Raw genomic sequence first — 27,330 nt, 5'->3', positions numbered from 1 at the left:
GAACAGCTTGAAACTGCACTATTTTTTCTCTGTAAGCTCAAAAAGAATTAGTTTTACACCTGCCGGCCTAAAGAGTCTTCTGGAGTTATAACATCTCGAGTTTCTGGCAATTTTAAACTCGATAAACATAAAAACTTCATGTTTTTTCTGATGTGCTGAAAAATTCTGCTAAAACTCGACCTATTTCGCAACCACTTGAACAAATTAGTGCAATTCTAGCCGCGCAGCAATATCAGGGTTGATGTAGATCTCACCCTAGATCCTTACGGTTAAAAAAAGTTTTAGATTTTAATTGGTGCTGCCTTTTTTTAAAAATATAATTCCGTATTTATTGTTTATAATGTAAATAACTGACAAGAATATCATACCAGAACTCAAATATTGCCAGATCTCCTTTACAAAAAAGACCCAATGAGCCCTATGATTTCAGAGATAAACTCATGGTTTTTTTGACTGAGCAAGTGTTTTCGTAAAATTATATGGACTAATGTTTTGCTTTCATTTGTTATACCCTTGTAGGCCAATAAATTAGTCTCCCCGATCAAAGATCCAATTGATTTTTTATGAAGTAAAATTGAACCTAGATTTGATTTAAGTTATTATCTAATGTCTTTTATAACTGTGAATTCATTTCTTTTAAGGAAATATCGGTGAATTTTTGAACTTTTTAATTAATTTATCTTACTTTCTCAACTTCAGGCGTAGTCTGAGTAAAAAACAGGAGAAATCAATCTCCTCTGAGTTATGAATTATTGTTATTATCGGTTTTATAATTAACTAAAGGTTTCTTGATTTTGATACTACGAGTTTTCGTTTTTTTTTTGTATTTTGATCATAATTGAATATATTATAAGTTTGTATTCTTTCGTTATCGAATTATGACATTGACAAGGAAATGCTGACAGGTGCAATTGAAAGAGAGATAATTTGGACCAACAATGCACAAGCGTTGAGAAAAGGTTTGAAAGGCGTATCTGAAAGTGTTATTTGTTTTTGTTGATGCCTTTCCTCTTGTTGTTGTGCGACACATACCTGATAAAGATGGGTCTTATTTGCATTTTGAGGACTTTCAACTGAAACTCTGCAAAGATTTCGGTTTATAGCTACTTGTTTTGATGACTTTCAAATTGACTTTTTTTTAAAAAAAGATTTTTTCCAGCTGTGCCTTTTTGCTTTTATTTTTGTCATTTAAAATTCAATCTCACTAATAGGAAGTCTAAACTACTTTTTTAAACTCAAAAACAATTTTCTTGGTTGCTTATATGTTTTGACTGATGGCTTCGACCATTCAATTTCACGAAAATTTTCTATTCCGTTTGAAATTTGGGTCTGTTTTCGAAGTGATGTCAACGTAGTTCTTTCATTATGAAGACCCGGTGACAATAAGATGAGAAGCTAGTAACGTTTTACAGTTCTTGCAAACAGCAACATAAAATTATAGTGCCTTGAACACTGTGCTGTCGCAAAATTGTTTGTGAATTTTGGACCTCTGCCTGTATTTGTTTTTTTGTAGTCTGGTGCCTTAGTCTCATTATTAAACAGCGCAATTGGCTTCCTGAAGTGTTGCAAACTCATTAATCAATTTTTTGAAAACCTATGCTTGTTAAGGCTTGAAAATTTTTGTATTCATAAACTTATTTGGATTTTTGAACTTCGCAATTTTTCAAATCGTTTTTTGGACTATTTGTAGCATTTTCTCTGTGAAGACAGGTAAGCAAGCGTGTCCAGTGCACTATATTTTATTCTTTATAACGGTTTTAGTTTCAATCACTTGTTTCTTGGTTTTGTTAATGCCCTTACTAAGAGATATCAAAAAATGTTTGAGATAAAGTAGTTCTACATTTCAATGGATTTTTGTTTTCTTTGTAAATAAAATATTATTGGTAGGTCCAATTGGTTTTGAAATATTGTGCACGTTGAAGATTTCGATGCTGTTATTGACAGATATATGATTTAAACTGCTTCACTGCAATTTTCGCGCAAAGTTTTCATGAACTTTTTCATTTTGGCGGTATTTGTCTTTCTTTTTGTAATGGCATGACCTATACTGTATAATGACAGGTCCCAATTGCTTTCTATGAAGATAAAAATGAACACTTTGACGTTTTCAGTTTTTTAATGATAAATCTCTTTGAATTACTTTAAAATAATATGTTTCTAAAAATGGATACGTATTTTTGAACTTCGCATTTTTTTGGTCTTTTTTGCCGACCTGTTGCCCAGTCGCATTGAGGACAGGTCTAAAACCTTGTCTAATGAAGTATAGCTGATTTCGTTTATAGCTGATTTCGTTAGGATTTATCTGTTGCGAGTTTGATTTTGTTGTTGTTTTTTTATATAGATATCGAGTTTTGGTCGTAATTAATGTTTGTTATTAGATTTTTATTATTGTTTTTTCTAGTAGTCCCATTAACAACAGGTTTCATCGGCCCTCTCTAGCGTGGCTCTATGGTATCCCATTTGAGGTTTATTGAACGATATGTATGTTTTTGAAAATTTTCGCTTTCATTTGGTAACCAATTAAGCCAAGAGTGTGGATGGGCGAGGTCGAAACATTATGTGCGTACGCACATTAACGAGCCTCCTTGTCTGATATAAGATTATGTAGTTTAATCAAAAAAAATCCGCATAATTCATTTTTCACTTTTACAAGATTGACACCATGCGAATTGACTAAATGTTTACGTCTACTCTCTAATGTAGTACTCTCAAATATCAGTTATTTTCTGGATGGATAATGAAAAAACTCAAACAAATTGAGTTAGTTTTTGTTTGGTTAAGCCGAGATGAAGAATAACAACATCTGTGAGCGAGAGGGTGGACTTGCGAGTGTTGAATTCAACAGATGTTTCTGGGTCACTGACAGACAAGGGCAACAAAGCAAGGATGACTTAAACAGGGGCGTTTCTAATTCTGAATCAAAAATTTAGTTCACAATTCTTTTTTCCGAAAAATCTTATTACCATAGAGCCAGTATCCAAGTGTGTCAGGCAGGAATTATTGTTGTTGCAGTGCACATAATCTTTTCTCCTATCTTAATACATGGTTGAGAGAGCCCGGGTTGAATTTTTCCGCCCAAATTGATGTAAGAGTGGGGCTGCAATAGGAGGATTTTTTAGGAAAATGCAGCTCAAAACTCTTACGTCTTTTTGGGCTGCATTGGGCTTCCAAGGGGGGTAAAATGGTGTAAGAGTGAGGGGGTAAAAGACAAATTAACCCCCCACTCTTACATCTTTTTGGGCTTCCAAGGGGGGTAAAATGGTGTAAGAGTGAGGGGGTAAAAGACAAATTACCCCCTCACTCTTACACCATTTTACCCCCCTTGGCAGCCCGACTCTTACATCATTTTACCCCCTCTGGACAAATTACCCCCTCACTCTTACACCATTTTACCCCCCTTGGCAGCCCGACTCTTACCTCATTTTACCCCCTCTGGACAAATTACCCCCTCACTCTTACACCATTTTACCCCCCTTGGCAGCCCGACTCTTACATCATTTTACCCCCTCTGGACAAATTACCCCCTCACTCTTACACCATTTTACCCCCCTTGGCAGCCCGACTCTTACATCATTTTACCCCCTCTGGACAAATTACCCCCTCACTCTTACACCATTTTACCCCCCTTGGCAGCCCGACTCTTACCTCATTTTACCCCCTCTGGACAAATTACCCCCTCACTCTTACACCATTTTACCCCCCTTGGCAGCCCGACTCTTACCTCATTTTACCCCCTCTGGACAAATTACCCCCTCACTCTTACACCATTTTACCCCCCTTGGCAGCCCGACTCTTACATCATTTTACCCCCTCTGGACAAATTACCCCCTCACTCTTACACCATTTTACCCCCCTTGGCAGCCCGACTCTTACATCATTTTACCCCCTCTGGACAAATTACCCCCTCACTCTTACACCATTTTACCCCCCTTGGCAGCCCGACCACCATTTTCACTATACTGAAAAACACTTTTTGTTAAACTGTATAAAGATGATATTTTGAGTGCGAAATCTGACAACGTGTTAAATACTTCTATCTCAGACCAACTAGAACGATGATTCCTTCTCATTTAGAACCCAATTGGACTTTTCCACTCCTACTTAGGCCCTCAATTTATTTGAACAAGTCCTTCACTATACTGAAAAACACTTTTTTGTTTTTAATGTGTAGTCATGGGGGGTAATTCATTGCAGCCCATTGCAGCCCACTCTTACATGGCAATTTTAGTCGTGGGGGGTAATTCCCGAAAAGTCCTCCCATTGCAGCCCATTGCAGCCCACTCTTACATGGCAATTTTAGTCGTGGGGGGTAATTCCCGAAAAGTCCTCCCATTGCAGCCCATTGCAGCCCTCTCTTACATGGCAATTTTAGTCGTGGGGGGTAATTCCCGAAAAGTCCTCCCATTGCAGCCCATTGCAGCCCACTCTTACATGGCAATTTTAGTCGTGGGGGGTAATTCCCGAAAAGTCCTCCCATTGCAGCCCATTGCAGCCCACTCTTACATGGCAATTTCAGTCGTGGGGGGTAATTCCCGAAAAGTCCTCCCATTGCAGCCCATTGCAGCCCACTCATACATGGCAATTTTAGTCGTGGGGGGTAATTCCCGAAAAGTCCTCCCATTGCAGCCCATTGCAGCCCACTCATACATGGCAATTTTAGTCGTGGGGGGTAATTCCCGAAAAGTCCTCCCATTGCAGCCCATTGCAGCCCTCTCTTACATGGCAATTTTAGTCGTGGGGGGTAATTCCCGAAAAGTCCTCCCATTGCAGCCCATTGCAGCCCTCTCTTACATGGCAATTTTAGTCGTGGGGGGTAATTCCCGAAAAGTCCTCCCATTGCAGCCCATTGCAGCCCACTCATACATGGCAATTTTAGTCGTGGGGGGTAATTCCTCAAAAGTCCTCCCATTGCAGCCCAACTCTTACATCATTTTACCCCCTCTGAACAAATTACCCCCACACTCTTACATCAATTTACCCCCCATAGACAAATTACCCCCCCACTCTTACATCAAAATGGGAGGATTTTAGGGAGGACATTCGACCCGGGAGATGAAGGTCTTACGAAAGTCTTACGCATTTGACATAGAATTTAGAAGCAGGATTTTGAAATATTGATACTTTCTAGAAATAAAAAAATTGTTTAGACTTAGAATTTAGAAGCATGATTTTGAAATATTGATACTTTCTAGAAAAAAGAAAAAAATGTTTTGACTTAGAATTTAGAAGCAAGATTTTGAAATATTGATACTTTCTAGAAATAAGAAAAAAACGTTTTGACTTAGAATTTAGAAGCAAGATTTTGAAATATTGATACTTTCTAGAAATAAAAAACAATTCAAGCACTAATTAATTGTAAAAATAGGCATAGAGCGCCAGCGCATCCGCGCTATAAGCGCTTTAAAATATAAGCCTATATTTACAATTACTTTACTTCCTTTTTCTATTATCAGCAATACAGCTGTCATTGATTAACCTGTAAATATTTTTCAGATATTTTTGCCGGACCGTGGTCCAGACCATTTTGGCTCTCATGGGCTTTCCTATGACACATTAAAATTATGAACATTGGTGACACTTGATTGTTAAATGACCTTGGACTGTATCTGCCTCATTAAAGTACCTTAAATTAGAGGTGGAAGGACGGCGCATATTCAATTCGAAAGATTTTGTTGATGAATTGATGTTGATTCAACTCATTATGTTGATGAATTTGCAACTAAACAACTGTGGGATTTGCGATTACCAAATAACTGAATCGAATAGACCGTCAGATATGCTGTCCGATATAATAAGAATTCCAGACGATATATAGTTCACACTATTGCAGTGTATAATAGAATAGGCAAAAATGGTACAGTCGAATTTCTGTACTTCGAGGAATGATTTAGGACAAAATGTAAAAGTCGTGTTTAAAAAAGGAAACTCTAGAAAAGACGAAAGTTTACAATGGGCGTGTAAACACTGCAACCAAAAGACTTCATGCTACTCGTATCCTACTGAAACCATTCAAGTTTAATAAACAAAAAACGTAACTAAGATATTAAATTTCAGCTTCTTAGTAATAATTGTTCAGTGCAATAGTAATAAGGTTAAGTACATTATTTGTGATCACTGAAAAGTTGGTGGTATTTGAAGCAGTGCATCAGTAATATGCCTTTGCAGAAATCTTGCAACAAAGCAAAGATTGAAACCCTAAAGTCCCCTTAACTTATGGACTTATCAACGTCAACATATTTTATATAGGCTTGCACTAATCACAGGAACGAGTTGGCAAATCATGACATAGTTCTTTCGAGGTCCCTTTCCGTTTGTGTCCCATTTGATTTGCACCTTATCTGACACCGATAAATTAAAACCAAAAATATTCTTTCTTCGGTTTTCTAGAGATTTATGTTTTTTGAGTTAAAGAAGTCTTAAAATTTATTTCTAGATTTGTAGACAACAAGAAAAAAAAATTACCTGGTAAGGATTTATGTCTTTTTCAATGATATCAAAATATATGTCACCAAGAAAAACTAAAATTCCCAACACAATGGCGATCCTTACAAAAAATAATGTTTTTGTCAAAACTTCTCAATGAAGGATGTAACTTCTGTATCATTACCAAAAATCAATTTCATTACACTTCTGAGCTTTGAGTGTAATACACAGATATTGAATATAAATGAAATGAGTTGATACGCCTGGCGAATCAGACTTTTTTACAAGAAATATTATTAGAGTGATTTGACTGACATATCGAGTCCTGACATTGAGGCGCTAAATTTATTAAACTTATTTAATTCTAATTTAGTTCTTTTTCTAGTTCAGTTTCATAGTTAATTTTATTCACTTCCAATTCGACGATCAAATCTTGTTGTTCATGCCTTTTTCAATTTGTTTACTTAAATTTTTGATACATTGTCTGTCCACGTTGTCTACTTTACTGTTTTGCTGTCAATTTGCTTTTTAGTTGTAAATGTTGCATGATCAAATTGATGATCAAACTCTTGGTTAAATTCTGAATTTCATTCTAGCCAAATCTAATAGAGTTTTCAGTTGAATCTCTTTTGTCCGAATTTTGCTCCGCAGAACGCTCAGACTAAGAGCTACATTAAATTGATATCCGCCAAGCGAATCACTAGACTAAAAGTGAAACCTGTATTAGCAGAGCGAATACCATTTAAAACTTGTCAGCGAATATAATTATTTCATCTAACAAAGATAAGTGTGAATTCGCGTTGTTAATGCACAAGGAAATGGGAACAAACAACTTTGGCAATTAGCCTAACCAATCAACTATCTAATACAGAACACAATTTCTGTACGACGTGGATCAGACAGCCCGCGAATCTCGCAAGACTCCAATCTTAATCGGACGCTTATGGGAATGAGCTACATCAGACCCAATGATACGATGGGAAAAAGGGCAAAATCAAGCGAAAACATAACGTTAGAGACTTTGCTTCAATCAAAACCGACTTACGTTAGACTGCCAACTGAACCAAAATATGAAATTGCTATCGAGGATGCAATCGAACATACAGAACGAGATCTTCAAATTCGTAATTATCAGTTGAAACTTCAATGGGAATTAAAATTTAAAAAAATAACTGAGGCAAGTATTCTGTGTGGAGAAGGAACGTGGGCACTATGTGAACAGAAATGTGTCTCCCTTCTCTATCTTAGCATCGGAATTGAAGGACGTCGTCTCTTGATGCAGAAATTTCCATACGACGTTATATACGATCTTTCAACTCTGAAACTCTGGGAAATGCTGGAAATAGATTTCATTCGGCCTAAAAATATCACTTTTGAACGCTATGTCTTTTTCTTCAGAAAACAGAAGAAAGGCGAAACGGTGGAGCATTCCTATAGTGTTCTCGAGGAACTGGCAGAAAATTGTAACTTTGAAAGTTGCGAGGAGGCAATCTTTCAGAATATTATCTTCACTAACATGCTTGGTGACAATATACAACGCGAACCTCTAAGTGACACAGTGAGATCCGACAGAGCTCTTAGCATTGCTGTCAACATGGAGTTGGGCAATCAAAATCCTCAAAGAATTTCGTCCAACAACAGCAGTGGAGTCAATGTAATACAATAGTTCAATCGATTTTGCGGCCCGAATGCTCGAGTGAACCAGACAAACAGAACTACATTCAATCGCGAATAAACCGGTCTATGTTGAGGTTGTTGATAAAATTGAACACCAACGCATCATCAGGTTTGCCCTGCATTGGGTAAGAAATGTAATCATTTTGGCTTGCTCAATCCTTTTGCAATGGTATGTCGGAAAAAAATGGAATATTTCTAAAAATCCTCAACAAAGCAAAAGCATCAATAATGTTAAAAATTCAGAGAACACAGAACACTCAGAAAATCAAAATGTGAATTTATTAAACTATAATGAGCAATGTAATTCTGAATAATATTCGTCAGACGACAATTATATTGCAATGATAGAATATTTTAATCCCACCCCAAGGGCTCTGCAAAACATGACAATAACAATTGGCAACACAAATTGTCATTTGTTCCTCGATTCCGGCAGTGCAGTTTTCATAATAAATATGTCACTCGCAAAGCAAAAAATTTTCAACTGCATTCAAGCACAATGGCCAGAGAAGAAACCACTTGAACTTAAATTTTTCTCAATGATATTGTGGAAACGTAAGGAACTCTGAAAACCCCATTAAGTTGTAATGACTGAAAAATCCCAAAAGCAAAAATAACAGTAGTTGCTGACGGTTTTTGACCCGTCGTAGAACGAGATTTGTTCGCTCAACTTGAAAAAAAACAGTTTCACAAAAACGTTGTCCAAAGACTGATTTAAATGCAATTGAAACAACTTGTCTGTTAAAACAGTCATTAGTAAAAAAAAATTCCAGACCTATTCTCGAGAATTGGAAAATCTAAATGCCACACGGTCAACTCAAAGTTTCAAAAAAAATTATTGAGTAGTTCATCAAAAGGGAAGAAAAACACCCATTCATTTTCAACCGAAAGTAAAAATTGAGCTTGAAAAATTGCTGAATGAGGGATATATTAAAAATTATCCCACTGTTCTGATCAATTCTTCATCTCCCCGAATGTCATTACAGTCAAAAAAGACCCTTCAATCAAAATAGCTTTCGATTCAAAAACTCTAATAAAGCATTTCACAAGAACAAATATCAAATGCCTAACATTGACTCGCTAACTCAAACTATTTCTCACCATTGATATTTCAATGTTGTCAGCGGTGATATGACAGGCACTTATCGTTTCAAAACAGGCCTCTATGGGTTGACTGATATGCCGGCCAAACTTCAGAAAGCTATAGATTGTACGCTAGCTGGTCTCTATAAAACTTTGTTTTCTGGAGATTATAATAATAGTGAGTAGAGGTCGAATTGAAGATCATTTAGATTTTGTGGGAAAATGTTTAATTAAACTCGATCAAGAAAATCTTAGCATCAATTTAGCTAAAAGTCATTTCGCAAAAGATCAAATTTAATGGCTCGGTCATCATATCACGCAATTGGCAATAACTCCATTGTCAAATAAAACCGATGCAATTCAACAACTCATATTACCCACAAACTCAAACAAAAGGCAATCTCTTATTGGATCTGTTCATCACTTAGGTAAATTTATAACTAATATGTCTCAACTTTGATCGTTATTAAAACAATAATAAATTTGTTTGAACCGATGAGCATGAACAACTTTTCAACATAAATAAAAAAAATTGCAGAAGCAACGGAAAACAAACATTTTAATCCCGACCTTTAAACGCGAAATAAATGTCACGCATCTAGAAAAAATTTGGGTTGCAAACTCGAGCAGCAAACTCCATATGGCTGACATACAATAGCATTCGCCTCCCCTTTTTTTGAATTCCGTTGAAGACCGCTATACTATCAATGAACTGAAGCTATTGGGAGTAGGCTGGTTTTTTGAACATTTTAATTATTATCTCTACGGTAAACCTTTACTGTCATAACGGATCATAGAGCACTATTGTCCATAATGAGAGAAAATAGAGCCAATAAACTTATATTAGTCACCTTACTCGTTGGGTTAATCGTCTATAACCTTTTGACTTTTCGATCGATCATCTTCCTGGTTCAAAAATTGGATTAGTAGATTACATTTCACGTGAACCACAGCAAAAAGTTGTAAATATCTCGACTTACGACGAGTAATTTTCAGTTGCAAAATTAGGCGCTATTAAACGCAGCGCGAAATGCTTTTGCTAAATACAAAAAACTAGACGAGTTTCGCGCAGCAAAATACGGTTATAGAATCGGACGCAAATAACTTAAATTCCAGCGACAAATTATGCAGTGAATTTGCACCGCAAAATTGCGAATATTCGGAAATTACAAATAATGACAACACTATTAGCAAATTAATACCAAATTTCTGTCTTTCTTCTACCATAAACGAGACAAATCACATTCCAATCTAATTTTTTGCCTTTAATCGCTCTACAGAACAGTTGAATAAATTTTCATCAAATTTTAAGCGAATTGCTAAATCCTTCCAAATGGTGCTAATGATGGCACAGTCAGATTAAGAAACGCTATCCAAACTCACGCCAGCAACACCGCCGAATTTTCGCTTTGCGGATAAAGCCGGCCCATCAACAGAACCATCCGCGCCTGTAACACCCTCAACAACGGGGACAGACACTACTAATGTCAACAACACGCCATCCAGTGACGACCTGTACACAGATGCACCCAACTTTGCACTTTCGAAGATCTTTTCGATTACCCTCATGGCCAGCCTGATATCGAAAGACGCCATACTTAAAGAGGTGAGGGACTGTCTCCAAACCGGAAGCGAGGACCGCTGTCGCCAAATAAGTCCATACATCCACAGCTACTGGAAAGACCTCCATTAAGGAAGAATGGCTGCGATTGTGTGGACGATCGAATCGCCATTCCCAACTTCATCAAGGATGGGTATGTTGATGTTATCCACGCCACACACACCAGGAGTTGGGGGATAACAGATATGGCATTGCACGCATGGTGGCCGTTTATGCATCGGGATCTCCTCTATAAGACGGCCAAGTGTAATCCCTGCATTGAGATTGGTGAAAATTTAAAGTCTACCATACCTTCTAGTAAATGGGCAACTCTAAAATAAAGTAAAGTACTCAATGAAGAAATTCAAATAGATTTTGGCTGACCAATCTATAATGAAAAAAATCAAGAGGTTTATATCCTTAAATGTATAGACCGTTTCTCTAAATTTCCAATATCAGAAGTGTTTGACAGAGAAAATGCACAAAATATGGAAATCCTCGTACGATAAGATTAGTTCAAGCGCAGTGTCAAATTCCATGAATTAAAGCTTTTTGTAATCAAAATAAAATACTGTTAATTGAGGCTCCAATACACGATCACAGAGCGATTGGTTTAGTTAAGAGGGCTAATACAAAGAATCAAGAATCGATTGGTTTGCTTTAAAACCGAGGCGCAAAAGAACTTAATTTGAAAGCGTCAAAAAATTCAATTACTTATCAACTTCGTATATGGCGTCAAAGGAAAATCAATCTTTCGCCATTTGAGGCGCATTTTGGACGAAAGGCCAATACACTTTTAAGCAAAATTTCAACTGAACCTAATCCTAACACTTTAACATATGAACCATTTTTAAAGAAAAAATTTAGACCTGTAGACAGTACTGTGGGACGAACTGATATCAGACGAGCAGTGGGATGACGAGAACAGAAGCAATGTTGAGTTTGAAAAACAACGGGATAATATTAGTAAAGATGCTAGAAAACGTTGCAACGAGGATCCTGATAAAGAACCCCCTACTATGTCCCTTCCAGGTATCGGATTGCCAGTGCCAAGAACGGAAGCATCATTGACGCATTAACTGGCTAAAAAGAAGCCCAAATCAAAACGATCCAAGAAAAGTTTAGACGGGCTGTACGAAGTACTGGCACCAGGATCATCAGTCATCAAACTTAATGATCATACTTTCTTAATCAAAGAGCCAGGTAGAAGAGAGGTCACAATTAGGAATTTGGATATTGCAAATGTCGGCACTAAAGCCGTAAGAGGTAAGGAAATTTTACGCGTAGCGCAGACCGAAAACCTCAAAGATGAACATCACGGAGGAATCAATCAATCGACATGCGAAAGACGCCACAGGGAAAATCCAAGGCGACAAGAAAATAAAGCACAGAGGCATCAATGACGATACCAGTTGTGTCTCGTCGATTCACCTTACCTTGTCTCGAGCACTGCGAGTGAGAATGCCCACCAAAACGAAAAATATAGTTGTACCCGCGCCGCCAAACCCACCATACGAAACAAACACTGATTTCACGCTGCCAATGACGGTTCCACAAACTTCAAATGTAATTGCAGAACCACCAAGTTCGCCTAAACGTAAGGCAGCTATGAGAGCTACAACAACCACTCAACCATCACAAAAACGGAGAAGATCATCGCCATCGATTACTGAATCAGATGAGTCTATGGCATCCACTAAAACTTGTCCACCCAAATCTGGCGGCAAGCAGCGCACCAACGCGACAGAAGAGACGCCAAATGCTGAAAGAACAGCAAATAAAGAACAAATCTATAATCTCTTCAATTAAGAATACTGCTGCTCGTAATCGAGATACAGAACCCTCAGAGTTCCATGTCGGATCGTGTTCAACTGTGTCGGCCGTACCCAACTCAATTTTATGTCTCGCCTAACTATGAAGGTCCAGAAACCAGCGAGTTTCGGGAGTTTCGGGAGGCGCAATGCCCTTCAGATTCCGACACGAACTAAGGGGAAAATGTAGTATATATGAACATTTCTTGGTATCATTTTGCGGCGCTAAATTTATTATCCTTATTTTATTCTAATTTAGTTCTTTTTGTCGTTCAATTTAATAGTTAAATTTTTTTACTTCCAATTCGACGATCAATTCTTGTTGTTCATGCCTTTTTAAATATGTTTACTTAAAAATTTGATACATTGTCTGTCCACGTTGTCTACCTTACTGTTTTGCTGTCAATTTGCTTTTTAGTTGTAAATGTTGCATGATCAAATTGATGATCAAACTCTTGGTTAAATTCAGAATTTCATTCTAGCCAAATCTAATAGACTATTCAGTTGAATCTGTTTTGTCCGAATTTCGCTCCGCAAAACGCTCAGACTAAGAGCTACATTAAATTGATATTCGCTGAGCGAATCACTAGACTAAAAGTGAAACCTGTATTCGCCCAGCGAATACAATTGAAAACTTGTCAGCGGACAGAATTAATTCATCTAACAAAGATAAGTGAGATTTCGCATCGCGAATACACAATAAAATAGGAACAAACAGTTTTGGCAATCCGCCTATCAAATCAACTAGCTAATAAAGAACACGATTTCTGTACGACATACGGCATGAAAAGATTAAGTTAGTAACCGGACAAGAATTGTTTCTACTCTGGAGTGAACAGACAATTGAAAATAACGTCAAATTGGAATGATTAAGATTTTTAAATAGAAATGATTAATTGAAACTGGATTTAAACAAATCATAAACAGAGGTCAGGTAAACTAAAGGCTTGGATTAAACACGTAGGAGTATGATAAAGGGGGGGTTGATGCATCACACTGAGAGAGGACTTGGTGCAAATCTTTAGATGAGAACATTTTTGAAAAGAAACGTGCTTAAAGAAGAAGTTCAAAAACTAAATATGACAATGTCATCAAAAGGATACAAGTTTTTTGTCCAAATCAACAGAAATATTTTAGGTCAGTTAGGTTATCTGTCTTTTTCTACAAATTTTACTTTTGAATATTTACTTGTGAATAACTATTTGATTATTTACTTGTGAATAACTATTTGATTATTGACTAAAAAGTTGGAATTACATAATTAAAACAAACTCATTTTTAGACAATTTTTAGAATGCTTTCTTAAGCTTCTAAAGGTGAAGTAAGATAGTTTCTTCAATTTTGTCGCCTACACCTTAATGTCGACTGAAAAGCCAAAAATTTACAATTGATTTTAATTTCAAATAGTTGAAATTTAATTTTAAAAAGAACTTCACGCAAAATCACAACTTGAAAGCACGTCAATTAAAAGTGTTTTAAATGTAGTGAAAAAATGTTCTCTCTAAACCTAAAACGTTTTAAGTTGTTCACATTCTTTATATCCGAACAAGAAGAATTTGTAAAACACTGTTGATCAAAAAACATGGCAAAACCATAATTTTCAGATGAATAAATTTGGGAAAACTTTTTTAAGTTTTCGCTGCTCTTTCTTGTATCGTTTTTTTCCTCCGTAATCAAAATGTTACTAAATTCATTTTTTGCTAGCTAGGCCATATTTAATTTCCAATTATTACCTTTTTTGGCTTTCTTTGTTTTAAAAGTATAGAATCGAAACAATTTTGTCATAAAAAGTGAAGTAAAAGTGGACAAAGTTAGTAAAAAGTGATAAATAGATTGAAAAAAAATAATCAAAACAGATTTCTAGAAAATCAAAAGAATTGTAAACATCTCTCAGATTATCAATTCTGTTATATGGGGGCTTTTTGTGATACCACTTTTGTATCTCTCCGGTAAACAAGAAAATCTGGCATATATTTCATAACCACGCCTCCTGGAATTTTAAAATAAAAAGCTGATATTAAGTTCTTTTCCTTCATAAATGCCTGTGTTTTATTTGGAGAGCAAATCTGAAAAGCACAACACAGGATGATAAACAGGGAATTCTTTTCTTTTCCCAATTGGAATGGTACTATGTAAAATTATTGATTAATTAGTTATTAGTAACCGATAGTTTTACTTGTTAAGCTATTAAGACTACTATCTATCAAAACAGAAATACACATCGGTATGTTCCCGCAAATTAATACAAAACAAAAATATTTGCTGACGGTAATTGATCCACGGTTAACTGAACTTCGCTTTCAGTTCATTTGCAATCACGTAAAGAGGACAATCATCTTGAAGGTCAGATATAATTGGTTTTCTTTGACTGGATTTCTTTGAGTGGAATTCATTTCATGATTTTTCAGAACTGCATAGTGCAATGATGTCTGGTGATTGATAAATTTAAAATCTTGCAAGAATCTTGCCGGAATCTTGCAAGGGAATGCATAGTTTTTCCATTTTGCTTGCAAGATTCTTGCAAGATTTAAATCCTCTCATCACTAGGAATGCTCTTTTTTTGTATTGTGCATTTATAATGGTTTGTAAAACCTATTACGGAGCAGAACTGGTCATTAAAATTTATAGATTTATAGATACTTTTTTATAAAGGTTTGATTAAATTATTGATAATTAGATAGGGTCACCTTCTATTGGGGCGAGAGGGGGTCCTCAAACATGTAGTGCCCATTTAGAAATGTGAAATAACAAAAGGCATAGCTAAAATGAAACGTCCCTGTGGTTGGAAACCTACAGCATGTGTGGTGACGGGCATCTGGCCTACCCGAAGTCTATCTCCGAAATGTACCTTATGACTGACATCTTCTCTGCTAAAACGGGACAAGTCACTGGATTCAATTTCCTGGTCGGCCTTGAGCGGGTTGGTTTATTTAATATCTCGGTTCAAGATGTGGTTTAACCCGTACTTCTTATAATAATTCAGCTATTTTTTTTCCGAGGAATTCAATGTTTATAAAATGATATACCTTCAGTGAATTTGTTCCGAAACAAAGGAATTGCTAATCGGCTGAATTACAATTCTGCTGATGTCCTAACTGCCTTGGAGATTTAGTTTTGAACCTTCTACTGAAAAAAAAGCCCTAAAATAAACATCAGAACTTTAAATTCAAATTTTTACCCGAAAATATTCTCTCGCTATTAAAATATTGTTAGCAAAACAATGCGCTTGAACATTCTCAGACTCAAGCATTGCCTCTCAAAGACATCAGAATTACAGAATTATTTTTTCAACAAAACTTACCTTTTTGATGAAACCTTAAATGTACGAAAATCTCAAAGTTTTATTAACAACGTTATATATGAAGTTTTTGCACCTTATCTTAAAAATGGTTTTATTGAATTAAAGACAAGTAATTGTTAGGTTTTTGACGGGCTTGTCTAAAAATTGTTTTGGTGTATTTAAACAATGATTGAGCCATTATCATGTGTTAAAACCAATTTTCCGCTTTCACAACTTTTGTCGCCGTTAGAAAAAAGAACTGACACTGAGATCAGTTTTTAGTTGGCTAATTGAAAGATTTTTTGTGAAGAGCCGCAAGCCGAGAGGTATAAAATCTGTATAAAAATTTAATGTGCCATAAACTTCATCACAAAGGCTAATGTTTACAGGCTAAACATTCCAAGTAAAATTAAGTATACAGCAAAAAAAATTTAGTTTTAAATATGACCAATTTTGATGCTAAAATTTGTGACTTCGACTCATCAACTGAAAGGTATGAACACAATATTTGTTTGACTCATCCTGCATTATTATCTAGTTTCTCATATAACCAGAAAATCAGGTTTATCGAATAAAAGGGGCAAAGTAAGGCTACTTTTTAAATTAAACTTGTAGTTTATCTTAGAAAATGATTAAGATGCTCAACGTTGAATCTCTCCAAAATTGTTGGTTAAAAATTGAACAAACTCTGCTGTGATCGGCAATGGGCACTGGTCTAGCTAATCATTGTAGAAAATGACCTGAGTGGGATAAATTTTGTAAGATTTTTATGATGAATTTGATTTATGAACTTCAGACCACAATTATTGATGAAACCGTTTACCGTGGTTATGACGGTGCCTTCACCCTGGATAAAAACAATGAAATGTGGGGATCCAGCGAGCCCAAGGCCACTGCTAACAAATTTTGCATAGCCAGATCCTCATCTGGCAACAGTGCCGAGCTGGAATCATGTGGCAACGCCGATGGCAACTGGGCAAGTGCTATCATATGCGCATACCCACTCAATGGATACTCTGACCTTTACCCGTACTAAATATTAAATTCAAATATGGACTCTTTTCTATTTTAACCCCCCTCCTCCATTGCATCGCAGCTGTTATAACCGTATCAAGTTATGATTGTTTTAATTTTTCAATCTGCATAAGCGCTTGGTTTGCAAGTCTTGCTTTAAAGTGATTTATCCGTAACTGATTATTATATTAACTCTTATCCATATTAGGCATTTTGGGCTAACTGCTTCTAATGATAATGATAATTCTAATTTATGCTGATCAAGATCGGTCAAAATCTTCCCGTCCAAAATTGTCAATCGCCACTATCCCTCATCATTGATTCCTTGGGTTTCTTTCCGCATCAAAAAACAAATTTTACCCATTAAATTCAATTAACTGTTTCCGACAAATAGTTTGGAACTAAAGCTTCAGAACAGCATAAATATTAACATTTTTTGTTTCTGTGTGATTGCTTACCATTGAATCATTTAAAATCGATTCTTTAAAAATCGCAGTGGAGCAGCATCGACAATGACACCATTAAAATAAGATTTTAGCAATAAAAAATTAGATTGATAACAGTGAGGCTCATACATCTATATTTGAGCTTCGGAACTAAATATTCATTTGTGCAACACTATCAACTTTTTTCACTAACACTGTTGTTTAGTTATTTTTTATTCAGCATGTTTAGTGTCCAGTTGCAACTACATAACGCATCCCGGGCCGAGTAAGATACCAAAAAAATAACGGCGAACAGAGTGTAAAGACTGTAAAAAAACATTTTTACACCGTTATTGCTACCCTCAATACGGTTGGAAAAACTGGAATTTAAAAGTGTAAAATTAGAAATAATATTGTACAGAAAGGTGTAAATTCTATTATTCACACTCTTTTCAATTACCTTGTCAACTTATTTTTACACCCTTATTTTACACCATTAATAATTTTTGTCCCACTCTTCCACTCTTTTTCTTACAATTACACTCTTCAATTCCACATTTTCCGTCCTTATTAAGGGTATAGCACTAACGGTGTAAAAAGGTGTTTTTTACACTCCTTACACTCCCCGTTAAATTTCGGTAAAATCCTCGGCCCAAAGACCGTCTCGTATGAATTGGTTTAGCTTCAGTAGTGTCGGGAATATCTCAAGTTGATTTAACAATTAGATTTTGAGACTTTTTCATTATGTTTTGGTGGTGTTTCCCTCCTCCTCTTCTCAACCAGGCTGGGGTCCGGCTACGGTGGAGTTACAAACAAACAACTATAGAATATCTTGAGAGGAGCACTGGAAAAAAACAGGCTCAAGCTCTATCTCCAAACAAAACAAACCACATTAAAACATTATTGTAAAATTAAACTAATACAAACGCATAATAATGTTGTTATTTGTATAAGTTTCAAATTTCCGTATGAAAACCTATTTTTTTCCTAGGCAAGCTATAGCAAAATTTTTAGTTCATCGGGGATATTTCATGCCAAGTTCGGTTTGATTTCGACAACTCTAAGAACCAATAAAAAAACTATAGATAAAATTCGTTATTCGCTAAATTTGCAATCTTCCGTACAAAAACTTAACTGTTTTTGTAAACATGCTATTGAAATTTTTTTGTTGTTCTGCACCTTAAAAAAACAGGGAGCAGGAAAAATTCCATGCCAAATTTGGTTTAATTTGGACAACTCTATGACCCATTCAAAAATACTACATTTCGAATACAAATTTTTGAATTAATCGCAAATTTCCGTATGTCAATCAAACTTTTTTTCGCAGACAAGCTATGGCAAAACTTTTTCTACAGACTAAAAACACTGGGAATACTCCACACCAAAATTGCTTTAACTTGGACAACTCTATGACCTATTCAAAAAATACTATATTTAAAAACTAAATATTTGAATTGTTCGCAAACTTCCGTATGAAAACCTGGATTTTTTTGAAAACCAGTTATTGCTAAAATTCGTTTTTTTGTACGCTTTAATTTAACAGGGGATATTTCTCACCAAGTTTGTTTTAATTTGGACAACTCTATGACTTATTCTATATTTCAAATACAAATATTTGAATTAATCGCAAATTTCCGTATGACAACCTAACTTTTCTATAAGAAATCCATAAGAAAGTTGATTTAATTTGGACAAATCTATGACATATTCAGAAAAATACTATATTTCAGAACTAATTTTTGAATTATTTGCAAATTTCCGTATGACTACCTAACCTTTATCGAAAGCCAGCTATAGCATCAGTTCTTTTTGTACTACACTCTAACTACAATGAAGATACTTCAGAACAGGATTAGTTTTCGTTGAACAACTCTGTGACCCAAGAAAAAACTATAACTTAAAATAAAACATTTGAGTTTGTCGCAAATTTCCACATGACAACCCAGTTTTTTTCGTAGGCACGCTATAGCAAAAATTCTTTTCGTCCTACACTCTAAGTACAATAAGAAAACTTTATAACAAGTTTGATTTGATTTGAATAACTTTTTGAGCTCAACAAAATTAGAAACGCCATGCTCAAATTCTATCTCCTAAGCAAAATTGAAGCAAACAAAAAAGGTAAAGCAATGTCGGAAAGTCTCAAGCCAATTTGAGAAACCGACTTCGATGAGATTATTCAGGTATGTTTTAATGGTGTTTCCTTCCTTCTTTTCTCAACTGGCTGGGGATCAGCTACGGTGGAGTTAAAAACAATCAACTATAGAAGATTCATTTACAGAGCAAAAGCAGGCAGAAACACCTTGCTCAATTTCATTCTCCGAAGTTACAAAAAAAGTCAACTAAAAATTCTCCTAAAAATTGTATGAAAACCTAATTTTTTCTCCTAGACGAGGTAATTCAAAAATTGTAGACCCCTCACATATAGGTGAACTTAGACTATAAGTTTGGTTCCATTTGAATAAATCCTTGGTCCGATTGAAAAACGCTTTTTAAAATTACAAAACGCGAAAAAGTGGATGTTTCCAGTTAAAATACGAATTTTTTCCCCAAACAACCGCAGGCCAACACATTCTTTTTGTTTTGCAATCTATATGGTGGTCTGAGATATCAAATTTGTCCACTTTAAAAAACTGCATGACGCGATAAGATTTTAGTTTTTGAAAAAGATAATAAGCGAAAAAGTGGAAACTTTTAGTTGAAATGCAAACTTTTTTCTTTTTTTCTCTATTAGAGAACGAAAAAAACAAACTATTTTCCCATGCAAATCGTTCAAAGAATCCTTGATATCTTAGATTGATTTCTATAACGCCTGGATCGGATTCGAATACTCAGTTGCAAAAATTAATTGAGAGCTATCCACAATAAAAATCTTTGAAAAATCTAACAGAACTAATCATGCTCAAAGGGTTTTATCACGTTGATGAAATATAAATCACATAGGAAATTAAATTTTATAAGCTTGTTTCTAATTGCATCTAGTTTGAAGGCCTGAATATCAGATGATTTTGCAACACGGTAAGCGAGAGTTTCAAAAGAGTCTGCATCTAAGGCAAATTCCGTTGATCTTAACTACAATTCCATCAACAATTTCGTACACCTGTACCAAGCCTTGCAACTCTGAATCTTGCTCTTTGAACAGCAAAATATGCCCAGCTATGGCTTCACCATTCTCAGCAATGGCAACAAAGCTGTTCGCGCTCGATCTTGTATAATTCTGACTATCAATATAGAAGATCAAATTGGGTCTACAGGTGAAAATGATGCAAGTAAATTAGATAAGGAAAGGAATATTGTGCCCAATATTGAGCCCGTATGATATTTACCCCTTTGCGAGGAAATGATCGTGTAAACAATAAATTAAAATTAAAAAAAATCACAAAACTAGTACATTTTCGCCAGTTAAGTAGTAGTATAATATTTATTTAGTAAATAAACATATAAAGTTTTGTTTTTCTTATGAGTGAAGATTTGTCAGATTGATCATCCTAACAATGTTCTGTTTCTTGGAATGCCAATTCACATTCCATTGGAATATCTGGATGGCGGTCGCACGTCCGTCTCCCATTTGAGTTGCGAGGTGAATATGTGGTAATACATGCAGTGTCTGGTGTCCAATTTGCTCATTATATATTGTGTAGTCAGGATAGTTTTAAAGATATTTTGTGCTTGTTGGCTTTGCAATTTATGGCTAGTTTTTTCTTCTGACGTTTGCTCCTTCTAATAGAGGAAGACTCTGAGTCAGAAGTATTGCTTACTTGAGCTGCTCTTTCGATTTCCCACAAAATAAGTGTCGATTGCAGCAGGGACGAAGTTGAAGTTTTTGGTCATTAAAGTGGTGGTGCGATTGGCTGTTCTGGGCTAAATGTTGAATTTGAGATAAATCCGTACTATCCTTGAAGGTTTTGTCGTACTCTGGGTTCCTGTAATGTATTCGCATCATTAATCATTGTGTAACATTGTTGATAGTGGAATTACAGGATCGAAATAATATAAATGAATATATATATATATATATATATATATATATATATATAACGGTAATATCATCGGCTTGTTTTTCGGATTGCTGATCTTCTTGCTGCCCAGTTTCTCTTCTCAAAAAATGTTTCCTGCTATTCTGAATCTTTTGCTCTAATTTACTCTTGTTTTTTTTTTGGTGAGCATCTGTCTGCAAATTGAGCTAGTTCGGTAGGTTGTTCGTTTATAGTACCGCATTTTGCAATATCTGACTTTCAAACTGTATCTTTGGCTTTATTTGTTCTTTATTAAACTGCTGTAGTACTTATTTTGCCTGCAGAACTACGGGGCGCAAGTACTTCATATAATCCATCGAGATAGCGTTTCTGATGTCTGTTAGCGTGAACTTTTTTCCACTTTTTTCACCTGTACGCTGCTTTCCGTTCCTGGAATTGGGCCAGAGATCGCCTCTGAACCTAAGAATCTGTTTTTACTGCCCTGTGTCTATTCTTGTGGTGCGTGCGCTTTTGCATTTGGGACAAAATTGACTCTCTCCACTTCTGAGTCTTTGCACATGCACATATCCACCCATTGCACTTCTGTGAGGTACGAACTGGTACTGTATCTTCATCTCAATGAGATTTAAATATCTTATTGCAAATAAGGTGCTTACTATGAGGTTTAGTTGTTATTTTAGATGCTGTTGTTTTACAATTTTTAACGAAATGTCTCCCATGTGGTGTTAAATTTGTTGTTCTTTGTTTGGTTATTCTCAGTTTTTGTATAATTGGAAGTATCGAATGCTGTAAGTTAATTTTTTAATGAGCTTTCACGCATAATAATTTAATTCTTTGAATGAGACGTTCAACAATTCCAATTGCCCTATGGTCATTTGCTCGTTTGTAAATAGATTCAATGTTTTTTCTGGTGAAAATTAATTAAAAATATTTCCTGTTAAACACCTAGCTGGGTCTAGTCTAAAAGAATTCTCCGTGATTATATATATATATATATATATATATATATATAGATATATATATATATATATATATAAAAATATATATTTGTATTGAGAAACTTAAGGCAATTTGTACTGGATGCATTGTTTACTTTTTCTGTTGTGGGCTTTTTAGAGTATGTATCAACAGTTGTTATCAAATATTGTTCTATTAGTTTTTTGTTCAAATTGGGGCCACCAAGGAATATTTTTGTTTCCTCGTTTGGTTCTCTACCTTTATTTAGAGGTGCTCATTTGATATGCGGAATCGTTTGTTTTATATTTCTACCGATATCGGTGCACGCTTTACATTCAAAAACTTTTGCTAGTATATCGCGATAAATGTATGGCTACCAGAAATTTCGAGCAAATGAAAGCATCGTAAAAGTGCTCGGATTAGTGGAGTGGATGTCTTCCAATACTGCATCTTTGATGGCCTTGTCGATAGCAATCGTTTCATCTAAGCAGAGACATCAGTTCTTGGCCCTCCATTCAAAAGGAATGTAGAAGTTTATCTCTTTGGGGCGAGGCGAGTTTTGTTGTTTTGCAACACACAATCCACGACCTCTTATAATATGGCGTCTTTTCCTCTTAGTATTGCAAGCAGCTTTTTTGCCGAATATCTTGTTGTTCGTGTGTGTTAGACGTTGGTCCTCCGCAGTGTCAAGTGTATTGGTTGAAGTGGTTGCGCTAGTAGTTGACGTATTGTTAGTACCAGGGGTTGCCTTGGTAGGCAAAGTAATCGAGAGTGTACCCCAATTTTGGGTTCGGGTTGAGATTTTTAATTTTCTTTGAGGTATTTTTGTTGGTGACGATTGCAGGTTTGATTTTTTGTATTTACTAATGAGATATTTATGGGTGAAAAGCGAGTTAGGTTTGGGTGCTTTGATTTGTAACTGCAGTTTTTTGTTTTTACCCTTAATATATATACTTGGTAGTGATAGTGGTTTCTTGATTTGGTGTCAAATATGGTGCCCATTGCGGGTTAACTGTTCAGAATGTTTACAGTCTTTACTGTCTAGATTTAGCAAGGCACATGCACTGATTTTGGTAATGGATTGTGATTTATATGAAGGCTTAATAAGCAGTAAAAATTGTTTTTTTGAATGCGGTAATGAAAAAATAGGTGCGACTGACATTGGTTTTGTTTTATGCAATTAGTTGGTAGGGTTAATTGCGTTGAAATTTACAGTAAAGGTTTTCAATAATTGTGTCGCTGTCAGCGTATTTTCTAAGTGTAATACGTTAGTTGTAGTGAGGGTTGTTTGCGGTGCAATAGCTTGGCTGGGTTTTTTAGTGGGTATATTGCGTTTCAATATGTTGCTAATTTTTTGTAAGACTGAAAACTTGAGCCGGATATTTTTTTTATGATTATCTAACTTAAGAGATAGTTGCCACTAAAAAAGGTTCATCAAGTGCAATTTCTTGGAATTTTTAAAAAAAAATTTCTGGAGTTTTGCAGAAAGAGTTTGAGAAATATAATTGACTGAATCCATATTTGCTCCTGGCATACGTCCAATAGTGAAATTATACCGAATTAGACTATCAACCCACGCAAACTTCTGCTGTTGTTTGCTTTGATTGACGGATGTTCGTTAAGGATCATCAATAATGCTCGATGATCAGTTAATATGGTAAACTTGTTGCCGTATAGGTAGTTTTTGAAGTATTCGATAGACCATAAAACCCTCAACAACATTTAATCATTTACACTATAGCGTCCTCCTGTAGTGTTTAAAATACGAGAAGCAAACGCAATGAGTTTCCACCCGTCTGATTGATTATGTTCAAAAGAAACACTGAGTCTAGATCTTGAAGAATCACATTTTACTCTAACAACCAATTGAGGATTATAATGAGAATTTTCATTACCTTGAGTTTCTTTTAAAATACATTAAAGTCTTTGGTGTGTTTCAGTCCAAATGATTATAATTGGTTTTTTGATTAGTGGTCTTTTGGGGTTACAGAGTTGTGCAAAATTTTTATTAAGATTTTACTGATGTAATGTTTTGAACCAAATAATGATCTTAATCGTGAAGATGAATTTGGAGGTAAAAATTGTTCTAAAAAATCTGCTGTTTCTCTTTTGAGTGGCAAAATACTTGTTTGAGTGAACTTGTTTTTTAGCCAACCTGTTTTTGACTAACGAAAACGACATTTCTGCAAATCGATGCGAAAAACAATTACATTTTTTTAAGCATTTGATGATATATTTAATACGTTTGGATTCTGACCTGGCGCTGACTATTATAACGTCGTCTAGGGAAAAAATGTTTTGTGAAAACCTATAAATGTATAATCCATTGCTTTCTGGAACTTTGCCGACACGTCAGTTAGACTGTTGAAGCCAGTTTTAAATCTGTAGGTTCATTCAAAATATCCTCAAATAATGATAAAATTGCAGTGTTCTGCTTTATCTTTAAATGAATGTAAGTCAATGTATGCTTCTTTTCGGTCTGTAGTAAAAAATATGCCGTTGACCGTCTTGGGTTTCAGCTGAATGTTGTGGGCTTGAATCAGTAAAAATTTCTATGTTAGGCATTTGGCATTTATTTTATGAATTGATTTGTTTAAGTCCTGTTGATTGAACTTTGTGTTAGATGTTGTGAGATTGAATCCATTAACTATTCTTTGCTAGGCGTTTCGCATTTATTTTTATGAAGTGATTTGTTTAAGACTTTAGAATTTTAAGCTATTTTATTTGAATGATCTTTCTTTACTGTAATCACGACAGAGGACATGAAAATTTGTTTTCTGAACAACCTGTTAATTTCTCGCTATGGCCTTCTTTTTGCAATCTGCTGAGTTCATCATTAAGTCAAGGTTATAAATTAATCAGATCCACGATTATTATGGTGCTTTGCTGTGTACTTTCGATAAAGTTTTTATTTAATAATGTGTCTTTTATAATTCAATTTTTAAAACCAGTTCAGGAAATTGTGACGCAATTGCCTGCTTAGTTTTGCGTGTTGAACTATCTATGTTTTTAACGTTTGTAAATCTTTTTGATAGTTGTTGCACAGCTGTTATTCCAAAACTGTTGAACAGATCCCGTCCTATGATATTCTTGTGGCCGTCGTCTACCACTGTGAGAGATTCATTGTCACAAATCCAATCATTGTATGAGACTTTTCTGGCAAGTTTTCCAAAAATCCTTGACTGGTTCGTTTGGGATGGTTTTCAATTCTTTCTCGTCGGTTGTAGTGAACCATAAAGCTCTAGGGCTAGTTTTTAGTATGTTTCTGGCGAGACTTTTGATGACTGTGCTGCAAAACATTGCCTGAGTTGATTATTGATATGAAGTAGATGCTGCCAAACAAAGTTTTTGCGTCAAAGCGCTCTAACATGTTTACTGTTTCACTTCAGATAGCTGCAACGTACACCTTTTCAAATGGCTGTCTATAGCTAGTGATGTACTTGAATTTTTCATCATCGTCACTTTTGTCCGGAGTTGATTCGATGTGGGTGACATTAGATTTTTGTGGTGGTGATAATGGCGGTTGTCTCCGATTGGTTTTTCTGCGCATTTTTGCGAATTGATTTGAAACTTTACCGTTATTACAGTTTTTTCCCTTTGCACCGCAATTTTGTCTGTGGTTGTAGTTCCAACGTTGTCTAGAGTTGCGACAGTTATTGTTGAATCAATTTTGGTTGGAGGCATTTGCGTTGCGAGTGTAGATTTGTCTTTATTGTTGGACATTTGCGTGGTTGTTACACTTTTGATAGTTATTGGCTGTAGTTACCGACCGGGTGTTGTTATTGTTCAAATTTTAGTTGAGTTTCTTATGATTGTGCGCTCCCATTTCTATATGAATGGCTATTTCTAAAATATAATAGGTGTTACCGTTTCTTTGATTATTTCTCTTTGCGTCTCAAAGTCCAGCATATTTAGTATAAAAGTATCTTAAATGAGTGTAGTATTTTCATCATTGATACTCCAGTTTTTAGCTAGTCCAATCAGTCGTCTGTTGAAATTTTCAACGGATTCTCCGATCTGTTCTTTTGACTGGAGAAAATTAAATCCATCCACCCAACCACCTCAAAAGCCTGCTGTTGTATGATTTGCATGAATGATTTTCTATAAATATTGAAAAAAGCTCAGTGATCAGTGCTTACTGTGAAATGAGTGCCATATAGGTAGTATTTGAAGCAGTCGTTAGGCCATATAACTCCCAACAACTCTAAATCATTTACACAATAGCGTTCTACTATAGTGTTTAAAAACCGAGAGGCAATTGCAATGGGTTTTCATCCATCTGATGTATTTCGTTCAAATTCCGCACCGAATCCAGATCTTGAGGCATCAGAATTTACTGTAACATCCAGTTGAGGATTATAAGGAAAATTTTCAGTACTGTGTGCAATTTTTTTTAATTACACTAAAATGTTTGGTGTCTGTTTCAATCCAAATCCAATTGAGTTTAGTAGATTTATTGAGTAGTGTTCGTAAGGGTTGACAGGGTTGTGCCAATTTCTTGATAAGAAATTAATAATGTAATGGACTGAACCAAGGATAGATTTTACATCGTGTAATTGTATTTGGAGGTGGAAATGATAAAAATGCTACTGTTTTCCTTTCGAGTGCCGAAATACCTGTTTGATTGAGTTTGGTTCCGAGTCATTTTGTTTCGACTAAGGAAAGTGACATTTCTGCAAATGAATGCAAAAACAATCATCATTTTGTTAATAAGCATTTCGTGATATAATTATTGTGTTCGGATTCTGATCTGGTGCTGATTATTATAATGTCGCCGAAGAAACAGACTGTATTTTGGAGAGCTGTAATCATATAACGCATTGCTTTTTGCTGACATGTCATTTAGACCATAGAAGCCAGTTTTTAATCTGTAGATTCCTGTTGATTTTCCACAAATAATGTTGAAGTTTCAGTGTTTTGCTGAATTTATATTTAATTCCAATTGACTATATGCATATTTTAGGCCTACAGTGAAAAAACATGCTGGTTGACCGTTCTGTAGTTTTGGTAGATGTTGTGAGGTGGAATCAATTAACAATCTATGTTTGGCTTTGGGTATTCTTTTTGAATTAATTTGTTAAAAACC

The 27,330-nt window shown here is 35.4% G+C and overlaps 1 protein-coding gene across 1 annotated transcript in view; it reads left to right on the top strand.

The window, feature by feature from the left end:
* Positions 1-17,268, top strand: part of LOC142338639 (uncharacterized) — a 40,982-nt gene extending 23,714 nt beyond the window's left edge. The window contains exons 7-9 of the mRNA XM_075388482.1: positions 2,782-2,899; positions 15,391-15,514; positions 16,671-17,268. Coding sequence (XP_075244597.1) covers positions 2,782-2,899; positions 15,391-15,514; positions 16,671-16,910 — 482 coding nt within the window. The 3' untranslated portion in view covers positions 16,911-17,268. The remainder of the gene's footprint in view (positions 1-2,781; positions 2,900-15,390; positions 15,515-16,670) is intronic.
* The last annotated feature ends 10,062 nt before the right edge of the window (positions 17,269-27,330 follow it).

Source organism: Convolutriloba macropyga, chromosome 4 (genome assembly GCF_964194025.1).
Source record: "Convolutriloba macropyga chromosome 4, txConMacr16.3, whole genome shotgun sequence".
Taxonomy (NCBI): Eukaryota; Metazoa; Xenacoelomorpha; order Acoela; family Convolutidae; genus Convolutriloba; species Convolutriloba macropyga.
The sequence above is the reverse complement of the archived record's forward strand: the minus strand, read 5'-3'. Positions and strand labels throughout refer to the sequence as shown.